The sequence below is a fragment of the Arvicanthis niloticus genome, chromosome 21 (assembly GCF_011762505.2).
Source record: "Arvicanthis niloticus isolate mArvNil1 chromosome 21, mArvNil1.pat.X, whole genome shotgun sequence".
NCBI lineage: Eukaryota > Metazoa > Chordata > Mammalia > Rodentia > Muridae > Arvicanthis > Arvicanthis niloticus.
The window spans coordinates 15,226,970-15,239,465 of NC_047678.1; the positions used below are offsets into that span (position 1 = coordinate 15,226,970).

Genomic DNA, 12,496 nt, shown 5'->3' on the forward strand with positions numbered 1-12,496 from the left:
CTGTTCAAATTCCTATCCTGGCTTCCTTCAATGATGAACAACAATATGGAATATAAGGCAAATAAAGCCAAACCTCCCAAGTTACTTTGATCATGGTCTTTCATCACAGCAATAAAAACCCTAATTAAGACAGTACCTTTGGAAATTTACAAAACACCAAGAGAGAATTAGAAAATGTACACATTGCTGCACAGGGTTGGTGGGAACACTTTTCAAAGTTTGTGGTCTCAGATTTGGGTCACCCTTGTGCTCTTATCAGAGTATCCCCATTCAGTTAGTGGAGAACTGTTGTTGGCAGGGGTAGTTTGGTTTTGTTCTTACTTGAAGCTCCAGAAGTGGTAGTGTCTGGACAAAAAGCCCAAATGTAACCCAGAGAAAGCAATACTGTGGCTTCCCATTCATGCTATGTAGCTGGACCTGAAGTATCCCTGGGACAGTGGCAAGACTGCCTGGAAACACCCACCCACACCCTGGGGAAGCTACCTTGCTGGTTGCCTCATTTGGTTTCAAATACCCATGGATGTCAGGATGTGTGTGGTGGATACTTTACAGAGCTTGAGAAAGGAGACTGGATTTATGTGAATTATTAAAAGGAGTCAGAACTTTTCTTCATATGTGAGTTTGACTGAATTTAATTTTAAAATAGTCTGGAAGATGGTAACTTTTATCTCTGGGGTCTCAAAACCCAGAAAGCATCCTGGTGAATCTGACATAGTTGATCTTGATACAGTTTGAAGGCTTTAGTCTTAATGCTATTGGCTATTGGAGGGAAATGCTGTCTCTACTGTCTTATGTATAGTGCTTCTAACAGCCGGAATAGTGTCATCAGCTAAAGATCAGTGATCAAAAGCAGGTGGCTGGGATCAAAACCACGGCCATAGACCAGCTGTGTGTCTACAGCCTTCTAGGTGGCATTCATGTCTTCACACTGTCTTGTACTTCACTAGGGAAGGAATTCAATAGACAGTTGCTGGTTTTGTTTCCTACCATCTTCCCCACCCCATTAGGGTGAAAACCATTTCTCTTGTAGGGAGCCACTTTTACTGTCTACATTATTCTACTAGTGGGGAAATAATAGATTGTTTTGTGTCAAACTATAAAGTTAGAACCCGTTGTTTAGCCAATATATACCTAGTTAGACCCTCTTATCGACAGTTAATGCTGATGGCCTCTAAGGATAATGACAAGCATATTGGCTATATAAAAAAGCTGGTGCCTGATTAGTTTCCAGAGAAAAATAATTTATGGTACATGTTAGAAATCTCAGAGCCCAAGCTGGGTGGTAGTGGTACACACCTTTAATTCTATCACTCAGGAGGCAGAAGCAGGCAGATCTCTGTGAGTTTGAGGTAAGCCTGATACACAGAGTGAGTTCCACGATATCCAGGACTACAAAAAGAAACTCTATCTCATCCCTTAAACACACACACCCCAAACCCCCAGAAATGTAAATGTTGTGTTGCAGGCATGTATGTATATACATGTGCATGGCATCTTGAATGTTACCTAATGTGTACCAAGGATGGATGGTAAATATGAGGTAGCTTACACTGGGGAGAATATGATAGCTGGACCTCTGATATTTTCCATGAGCCTCTTTCATACAATGATAAATATTTTGGAGTTGTCCTGAGGTGGGCAGCTTCATGGATGGCTTTCTATCTGGGTGCATGTGGGGGCTGCTCAGGCTGGCAGATGTCCCATTCTAATACTGACATCATTATAAAACTGTTTTCTCCACCAGGCCGAGTCATACTGAGCAACATGAGGCGATAAATTGTGTCCCTTTTAGCAACACCCACACTCTCTGCACTCTGCTTTCAAATTTAGAAGGTTGGTGGGAGGGCAGGGAAAAAAACAAAAGCCTTAAATAACAGATAGCATTATGTGTGTGTGTGTGTATGTGTGTGTATGTGTGTGTATGTGTGTGTATGTGTACATGTATATTATGTATATATATGTGTGTGTATGTATGTATACATGTATATTATGTATATATGTGTGTGTGTGTGTGTGTGTGTGTGTGTGTGTGTGTGTGTGTATGTGTATACATGTACATGTATATGCAAAGTTTTCGTTTTGTTCCTGAATCATCTCAGGGCTAAAACTAAATTACCGAACCAGAACTTGTTGGGAAATGCATTTGGACTTTGATATCCAAATCTTTGTCATCTCTTTAAACCACTATGCATACCAGGACGCTGATAAGTCAAAAACAAAAGAGCTACCATTTAAGAAGTTAACCGTATCAGAGATACAGTTTGGCTCCAGTGCCTGTAAATGTCCTCTGCTAGCTTTCTTCGACTGTCACCCCCTTTCCTGTATTATTGACCTCACTGGTCACCCCCTCCCTCTCCCCCAGCTGCCTAATTGCCCAGTCCTTGCTGTGCTGTCCGGTGTGTTTCTCCCTGACGGCTGTGCTTCTCCTCTTCTCCTCAGATTGACCTCTTGCACATCTTTAAACATCTCTGAGACGCTCCCTGCAGTGCTATGAGGGCAGGGCTAGTGGTGTTCCCTTTAGATTCCCTGAGTTTCCGCACAGTTTTTAAAAACAGAGTTTTAAGATGTTTTCAAGGTTGGCATGCATGTCAGTATCAGTGCTTGCCTGGCAGGTACAGGACCTGGATTCTATTCAACAAGTGACAGAAAGCTTGACCCCTGAACCCGCCCACCCCCATAGACACTTCTCTGTTTTCCTGTCTCTTCTTCTATGAAGCTCCCTGTCAAGGTTCCCTTCACAGGTCATTGGCTGAGCTGAGGTAACATAAATAAATACTCCAGAGCCAGTTGTCAGCAAGGGGAAAAAAAGGAGGTGCCTGGAGCTGAGGATGAAGTCAGTTTACCTGAAGCACATGGCTATGTGAGAGAGATAGGCAGCAAACAAAGAGGAAAACCAAACAACAGAAAACCAGGGCTCTTCTATGTGTGGTATATCCACCAGCAATATCAGCTCCTGGTGAGGTGCTAGCAAGCAGAACATGAGCTTGAGACCCTGTCGCAAAAGAAACAAATACAAGTTTGTTAAGTGACGGGTCAAAGAGGATGATAGCAAAGATAGTTTTATCGGACATCTCATAGGTAGAGATGCTTAGGGATTCACCTACTTGGTTTAGAGAAGGAGGCAGTCGTTGCTCAACACACGGTCGATCAGCTCCAGCACCCACCTGTCCTGCAGTCTCCATGTATTAGCTGCATGTGTGTACAGCTTCCAGGTCCTTGTAAACCCCAAGTAGCATGTGAGTGAATGCTGTACAGTAGTTCATAAAACTCACACCCATAGCTGGGCTGACTATGCCCTTCATCTCCAGGGAACCATCATTCCTACAAAAGGAAGTCACAAGGGAGCTGGGTTTGTGCTTTGCCCTGCTGTGGGACACTATGTGTGACCACAGAAACACAGACTAGACTGGGATAGGTCTGTACTTTAAAGACCATTTGCCATCGGCTGCCATTTATGATTTTCTTTTTTTAAATATTAAGGCCTTGTCCATGTTTCTCTAACCAAAGCCCTGTTAGTGAAACGTTTCTGTACCGTATTGAATATCTGTCAGTAAGATTCAAGAGACTGAGCTGTGAAATGAGGTTTATAGTGAGACGGTTATAGTACCTTATTCTTAAAGGATATTAGCATGCCAGCATTCCAACGAAGGAAAAGGCTAGTCGGTTGCTGGTGTGTTCTAAGGTTTCTCGGGATAAGAACATTTTACACTCATTTCTTTCTGGCTCACACGAGCTTCAGAACATCTTACATGTCTGTGGCAGGCAAATAGGATCAAGTGGCTAATGAGATAAGAGAGAATCCAGATGTCAGGGCTGGTGTTTCTGAATGCTCCTTGGCGGGAATACCCCTGAAGTTCTTTGCTCTTTCTGTCCTCCTCTCTTTGTCATAGAATCTCATGTAGCCTAGTCTTACCTTGAACTCCAGCATCTCTCAATACCTCCATCCCTCAAGTGCTGGGGACTATACATCACTACCTCTTTGCTCTTTCATGCTCTGACATGGTGTAGCTGCCTGCCAGACATCTGCTGGATGACAGTTATGTAGAAAGCCATTGAGGACAGGAACATCACAGCATTTGTTGAGGTCCCCCTTCTCTATGACACTTTAAAATCCTTGTGACGGGTGAACTACGTAGCAGAACCCCTTTTTCTCCTGACTTCAAGGGAGTTTGCACCCTGGAAATAATCCAACTACAACTCTGCCTAAAGTGTTTGTCTTTTCTGGAGGAAAGGAGATGAATCATAGCACAGAGCCTCTGAATTAAACGGTTTCATTGTGTATTAGAGGTCTGCAAAGCGGCACTGAACAATGTATGGGTTGTCATACTGTGTGGCTCCCACTATGTGAGCTGTACTCAGGTGAGCGAGACCTGTGTACAGGGGCTCTGGTAGAGCATATGTTTGCCCAAGGTAAGACCCAAAGACCTTTTTCAGGTACTGGCTGCTTTGAGAGTACATCTCTGTAAGGGGCTTGTGTGGAGCTGAGGAAAGTCAAGATTCTTATTCCTACCCTAGGGGCTCAGACATTCAGGCTTGACAAAGCACTCATACTTCTTAATTATAGATTGTCTGTGAAGGAAATGCCAAGTCCTCTCAAAGAAGTGGATCTCAGAGACGAGCTCTGAGTGAGTGCTGGGACAGACCTAGGTTGCGGGCGGTCCCTTACGGAGGCAAGATAGCTTCTTTGCTAGTCTGATTTTCTTGTTTTTCAATGGAAGTGGTGCTTTTGTGTTCTGCTGCCAAGGTGGCCAGTCTTCTATTTATCTGTGATAGTATGATGGGCACTTTCCTCATCCTATATCTTTGTGTATATGAAAACAGTCCCTTCTGCTCAGACTTTTCTTTCTCTTGCAGTCTGCCTGTTTCTCTCATCCACTCCCATGCGGTCTTGCCAGCACAGCGTGTATGACAGCTCACCACTCCATCTTTATGTCAGCATCCGCCCAACACAGAGTGTGCCTGTGAAAAGCTGTGGGAGGCTGTATGGGAGTGCCTAGCCTCTGACAAACAAGGACTGTCCAGCTGCTGTTTCTGCAGCCTGGTTGTGCTAGCCATGATGGCTCTGCAAACCGCCAAGATTTGATTTCTTCCAACACTTGGGGTTTGGAGCAAACTAGGGCCAGAACCTTTTGGCTCATATGTTAAGTTGGCTCCAATAAAAAGGAAGTGCTGGAAGAGATTAACCGTAGAAAGTAATTTACTATGGGAAGCTTCTTTGAGGGAAAACCGGGAGGGAGATGAGAACTTCAGAATAACTGTCTGTCTTTGATGTTAGCCAACATTTATGGAGGAAGAAAAGAAAGGTTGTACAGAGGACCGTTGGCATACATTACAATTCTAAGAAAGGTCTGGAAAAGTTATGGGGAGATTATACCCATGATTGCCTTCAGAGTGGTCCCCAGCGCTTTGCCTTAGTAAACCCACTGGGCACAGACATTGGATGGAATACCTCTGCATGAACGTGCTGATAGATCACGGGGTGCACGAGCTAAGGCCATGCCAACTGCCATCTTCTCAGAGCTGCGTTTTCATGGGTAATATGTCTTTTTCTGTCTGCAAATGTACCCTTCATTCAGGGCGTTTCTTCTTCAATTCTGAGACCCAAGCCAGTACAAGACCAGGCAAGACCACTCAATTTTTGAGGCCTTGTGTGACCTTGACCATACCTATGAGCACCTGTTTGCTGTTAAGGCAAGGACTTGCTTTCTATACTTGGGAGATGACACTGAGCAGACACTTCTTGTTCATGTCTTGTTACCTCATTGAGAGCATTTTCCAAAGCTAAGCAGCTAACCTACTGGGAGTTGGAAATGACATTAATTTAGGTTCTATTCATTTAGACCCCTGCAGGGTCTGTCTTGTGCTTCTTTTAATTTTGTGTCCTACTTGAGTAAAGAGAGCAATAACAGTACTTCATGACATCAGTTGACTCAGTTTTAGGAAATGAGTGGACAGAGTGATGTCCTCCTATACCTAAGAGCTTGAGGTGTGAGTGAGGTACCCGCTGCACTCTTCTAGGTGGTTTCATTATAAGCATTCAGCACTATGCCTGGAAGGTTCCCACTGTTCTGTGGCAGATCATATACTCAATAAAGGTCAGTGTGCCTATACGACCTTTCATGACTGCACTGACATAGCTGAGAATACACTGAAAGATTGATTTGGGTTTTAGAGACTTCAGCCTATGGCTGCTTGGTCCCCTCTCTGTGGTCTGAGGTGATAAAGATCATAGAAGTAGGGGCCTACTGCCTAGAAGTGCTTACATCTCAACAGAAACAGAGAGAGTTGGGATGGAGCTGGGACACGGTATCGTTTTAGGAAATGCCCCCCAGTAACCTTGATATAATCATACCCCAATAATTCAACCCAGCAACTAAGGGCAGACTTTTAATATGTGGACCTGTTTAGGAGACCCTTTATATCTAAACCATAGCATTTAAGTGTCTTTTCTTGTTCATGAGGATTGTGTGCAATATTTTTTATTATGGAAGTGTAGATTAAACTGAACTAAGCATGAGATTTAAAAAGAAATTCTTCAAAGAAATTTGTTAATTTGATTTTTTCCTATTCCTCATTCTAATCAGTTCTCTACAAGTGATCATTCTTACAGGAAATCCAATTATTTTACTTTCTTGCCTACAAACTTTTACTAGTTCTTATCACCACTGAACTGAAAGATCCAAGTTTCTTAGCATTTCAGAGGTGCCCTTTAATCTCTTCCTCCTCTTCCTCTTCCTCTTCCTCCTCCTCCTCATTTTCCTTCTCTTCCTCCTCCTCCTCCTCCTTCTCCTCCTCCTCTTCTCTCTTCTTCATTCCTACCCTCCATTCTTTTTCTTCTCCTCTCCTCTACCTCATATGTTCTCTTTCTATACCACTATCAGATCTCCTAAGTCCCTTTGTATTGATACATTGGCCGAAGGTTATTACTAAATATGGTGACCACAGAAACACCAACATATAGAATAGAAGTTGTCACACATAGCAGCCCAATGCAGCTACCCCTGGCTGTCAGATGTCCCCCTACTCCTGGTTTCTCAGGGACACAGGCTCCATCTGATCAGTTTATCTTCGGAGCCTTTAATTTCCCCCCATTCAGCCAATAAAGGAAAGAATGAAGAGAGAGATTCACTAGGTTATCCTCTGCCCCAACCTAGAAGTGAAACATATCATTTTTGCTTACATGTTATTGAAGTGATCTGGCCAGTGATATGGCAGCCAAGAGATAGTCTGTGGCTGAGCAGACACCACCCACTAACAGTTGTGGTATAGAGAGAGTTTCGATCCAGATACACTTTCCACTGACTGTGATTCCCACTGCTACCCAGATGTGCAGCCCAGATCCTGCTCGTTGTCTGAGTGCTCACCAAGATAAAGACTCATGTGAGCCTTCAGTTCTTCCTCCAGCTTGGCATTGTCCAGTGCTTGTCTCTATAACTGTGTGTTTCCCAGCTGCCATCGCACATGGCATGCTGAGTTAGGATTCTCTGCATATGAATCTTCAACTTAAACAAACTCAAGCTCATCCAGTCCTGAAACTATATTTTTATCTTAGACCTATAGATACGTGAAATAAAATATTAAATGCAAAATATCTCACAAAAAATGAAATGTTGAGCTGGTTAAGATGGTGCATGCATGTAATCTCAGCATTTAACAGATAGAAGCAGGAGGATCAGGAATTCTAGGCTACCCCTGGGCTACATAGTGAGACTGAAGCCAGCCTGGACTTCATGTGACTCTGTTTCAAAAAAAAAAAAATTAAAAAAAAATGAAACAACAAAAAACCCAAAAAAAGAAGAGAAATGTTATTAGATTGTAAAATTCATGAGAAAGAGATAAAACCTCTGAAAATAGAGGTTCAAAGAGTAAAGTTAGATTACTTTTTCCAAAACACATACATGAGCCCATATTTTGAATCAAGGGCTGTTTTGAGTCTCTTAAGCTCTTTTCTCCCCTGTTGTTAATAGATTCATATTAAAAATATTTATAGTGATCCTACACCCATGACTATCCTAATATATTTTAGAAACTTAAAAGTCAAAAACTGATCTTGTATAAAGGGACTGTGTCATGAGAATACATGCAACTATAGGCAAATAAAACTTTAACTGGGAATTGTTTGAAAGGTTAAGAAAAGGTACCTTGGTGCCTGGCAAGAAGAATAGAATTTGGTAGCTGGAGTGGAAGCTGCTTGATCCAGTGGCTCCTTGATGTTATTACAGAGCTGAACTTCATCTTTACCTTGGACCTGCATCATTGGACCAAATTCCCTTCTGGTTGGTCCCCAATACTGACCATTAAAATTGGAGAGGCTATTGCTATGTCATATGCTCAGGAAGAGAACAAGGCCACCTCTCCCCCTGGGTCTGAAATATAAATTAATTCTGTCAATGTGAAGGGGCTTTATGTGGTGCCATCTCCTGAGTAGCAGTTTATTCTATGTTGACCACCGAGCAAAGGTTCTCTTGAATACTTTGAATGGATAAGAGAGGTAGGTAAGGGAGAAGAAAAAAAATATGAAAAATATATTCTAAGTATCCAGTCAATAATGTCCAAGAAATGGCCCTGTGTATTCTCATGTCACTTCTATAGGTTCCGAATCAAACGTTTGATTCAGTCAATTATGGGAGATGTAGAATGCTTTCTTCCAGTACAATCATGTGTTCTTCATTTTAGGCCTCCTAATGGGATTAATTTTGCGGTATGCCACAGCACCAACTGATATTGATAGTGGAACTGTCTACAATTGTGGGAAGCTGTCCTTCAGCCCATCAACTCTACTAGTCAACATCACTGACCAAGTTTATGAATATAAGTACCAGAGAGAAATCAACCAGCACAACATCAGCCCCCACCAAGGCAACGCTATACTGGAGAAGGTAAGGGCCCTGTTAGCTCAGGCAGCTTTGTCTTCCATAATTGATGGTATCACTTATAAGCTTCTTTACCTAGGTATACATCTAAACACCATTTGTTTTCACACTGAAGCACTGGGTCATTTAATTGACTATATAAACCCAGCTGTCAATATTTTTCATAACATTTGGGCAGTGATTCTAATACAATTTTCCAGCAAGCCAGAGCTGTATTGACTTTCTATTGAAGATAAAAATCTCTCAGCCAGTTTTCCTTTCTTGAGATGTATCCCAGTGCCCATATGTGTGCCTTTAGTGTTTCTGAACCTGTTACCTGCTGGTTATTTGCTTCAAATCTCACCAAGCCAAGGAGGAAACAGAGGAATGAGAGTTTTTCCATTTGTCAACTTTGCTCTATGATGGCTTCTGGCTGCCAATAAAAGGCATAGCCTCCTGGCTGTTTAAAAGACACTACCCTACAGTTCACCTGAGAGAGCTTCACCGTGGAAGCTTAGCTAAGGAATTTAGGTTAAAAATTTGCAAAATGATTCATACTTTAAAAACTAGTTTCAGGCTTGGATGTAGTTCAGTGGTAGAACACTTGTCTGGGGTGTGTCAAGCTCTGGGCTTGATTCCCAGCAACACACACAAACACACACACACATGCACACACAGGGGGCGGGGGGAGAGGAAGGAAGGGAGGGAGGGAGAAAGGAGAGAGACAGAGAGAGACAAAGAGAGACAGAGAGACTGAAACGTACTACTACAAACTTGTGAACAGCTCAACTACTTTGGCCACTAATAAGAGAGCATCCTCCTGCTCTAAGCACTCAGCATGAAAAGTCGGGTGTCAGGTTCAACCTGTGTATTGAACATAATCTTTGAAATGGTGAGTTCCTGTTACTGATGAACACATATGGTAGAAACCATACCCTTGCAAGAAATACTTAAGAGCTGTTGGGTGAGAGGTGAGCACTCTCTGATAGGAATGGTAATACACTTTTATTGCTTTTATTCTATACAGACTTGATTTTCTTATTAAAACATATTCCAAGACATGAGACCTTTAGTTCCCGCACTTGGAGACAGAGGTTGATAGATTTCTGAGTTCAGCTTGGTCTACAAAGTGAGTTCCAGGACAGCCAGGGCTATACAAAGAAACTCTCCAAAAACCAAAACAGCAGCAGCAGCAGCAGCACCACCACCACCACCATCACCACCAAAACAAACATTTCAGAAGGGTGGCTCAGAGATTAAGAGACTACTCCTCTTCCAAGGACCCATATTTGATTCCCATTTGTGAAATGGCTCACAACTGCCTATAACCCCAGCTTCAGAAACCCAGACACTCTTTTGTATCTATGGCACATGCATACATGCACACATTTTCCCCCCAGTTTTCAGAGGTTAAAAGAACTAGTGGAGGGATTTGGTTTCCTATCTCTCCTTTTTCAATATGACTGATTTACAGTCTTTTTTGTTCATTGTCTTCTGCTAGTATATTTCTAGATTAACTATGTGAAAGGACTTCTAAGGGCTCAGCAAGGTCAAATTATAATATTAAGCCAAATCACACTTAACTAGAATAGATTTGAGATTATATTTGAGTACACGGCAAAGAAGCTAAATAACACACTTCTGTAATATATGGAGCCACTGCCAGACTTTATGTTTCTTTTTTATTTCTTTTTTATTTTTTTAAATTGGATATTTTATTTATTTACAATACAGATGTCATCCCCTTCCCCCATTTCCCCTCCCTAGAACTCCCTATCCTATACCCCCTCTTCCTTTATGCTTTTATACCATTTTGATTACATGCATGTAATAAGGTCAGTTCTAGGTTGAGGGTCTAGCAATACAATAGATGCAAATAGTCAAGGAACAAGCAATACAGTAAACACAAATAGTCAAAGAAGAAGCAAGGCACTAAACCCAGTTACGTGAACACTTTCATGATCACTGTTTCTAAAGGCTTACCAGGATGACCAAAGTATCTGAGCCTACTTCCCTATCCTAGCCCAAGGTCATTTTCATGTCTGAAGCCTACTTCCTTGTTCTAGCCTAAAATTAGATTCCTGTATGAAATTACTTCTCTGTTCTGGCCTAATATTTAGATTCCTGTCTGAGATTACTTCTTTGTTGTAGCCTACGATTTAGACTCCTACCTGAAATTACTTCTTTGTTCTAGTCTAATGTCAGATTCTTGCTTGAAGCCTACTTCCTTGTCCTTGGCCCATGTCAGATTCCTGCCAAGCAGCCCCAAGGCTCTCCACCTCCCCCCCCCCTTTTTATGATTATCCTTAGATTTGGTCTTCTCGTTGTGGCCTGGATTTCCCGGATGTTTTGTGTTAAGAACTTTCTGCATTTTGCATTTTCTTTGACAATTGTGTCAATATTTTCTATGGTATATTCTGCACCTGAGATTCTCTCTTCTATCTCTTGTATTCTGTTGCTGATGCTTGTGTCTATGACTCCTGAATTCTTTCCTATCTCCAGGGTAGTCTCCCTTTGTGATTTCTTTATTGTTTTTACTTCCATTTTTATGTCCTGGATGGTTTTGTTCAATTCCTTCACCTGTTTGGTTGTGTTCTCTTGTAATTCTTTAAGGGATTTTTGTGTTTCCTCTTTAAGGGCTTCTACCTGTTTACCTGTGTTCTCTTCAAATTCTTTGAGAGTGTTATTTATGTCTTTCTTAAAGTCCTCTATCATCATCATTAGAAGTGATTTTAAATCTGAATCTTGCTTTCCTGGTGATATGTGATATGTGGGAGAACTAGGTTCTAATGATGCCAAGTACCCTGGGTTGCTTGCTGATGCTTATGTTCTTGAGCTTGCCTTTCGCCATCTGGATCTCCTTAGTGCTGCCTGCGCTGTCTCTGACTGGCTTGTCTTTCCTATTATCTTGGTTGTGTCAGAACTGTGTGGGGTGGGTGTTGCTGCTGGGGTTAGAGCTGGGACCCAAGATCTGCTCAGTGCTCAGGTGCAGACTGAAAGGAACCAGTGCTTTGGGCCAGGAGTGAATTTCTGGGTCCCAGTGGGTCCCAGTTACTCCCTGTTTGGGGCAGGTGTTGCTGTCTCCTTACCTAAGATATTGCTCCAGTTAGAGCTCCTGGTAGCCCTGCTTCCTCTGGGTTTTGTGAGATTGGGTACAGAGCTGACACCTGGGATCTGCTCAGTGCTCGGGCCCAGACCAGAAGGATATTTTATGTTTCAAAAATGATCTCAGTCATATGATTCTCTTTATAGGGATGATAGAAAATTATTTATCAAAAATAATTTTATATACTGTTTTAACAATTCAGTATATTAATTTAAAAACACATTTCAATTTTATTTGTTTACTTACATTGAGTCAAGGTCTTCCTGTGTACCATAATTTTCCAAGATCTCTTTATGTAGCCCAGGCTACCCTTGAATTCACAGTCCACCTTAGCCTTCCAAGTACTACTAGGCTCCAGCATACCTTGGCAGTTTTACCTTTGGCATTTCCGGGATATAAATTATTTTTCTCCTCCTGTTCCCACCCAATCTTGCCTGTATTTCTCTGTAGTACAAAGTACTACAGAGCAGTACTCCAGACAGGTTGATTCTCCAAGGATGCCAGAATTATTTCTGTTGCCATAGCAATTTTGTTCTCT

General features: G+C 42.1%; 1 protein-coding gene across 1 annotated transcript in view; it reads left to right on the forward strand.

Annotated features, from left to right (window-relative positions):
* Nucleotides 1-12,496, forward strand: part of Slc9a9 (solute carrier family 9 member A9) — a 539,257-nt gene that overhangs the window by 7,478 nt on the left and 519,283 nt on the right. The window contains exon 2 of the mRNA XM_034484566.2: nucleotides 8,677-8,879. Coding sequence (XP_034340457.1) covers nucleotides 8,677-8,879 — 203 coding nt within the window. The remainder of the gene's footprint in view (nucleotides 1-8,676; nucleotides 8,880-12,496) is intronic.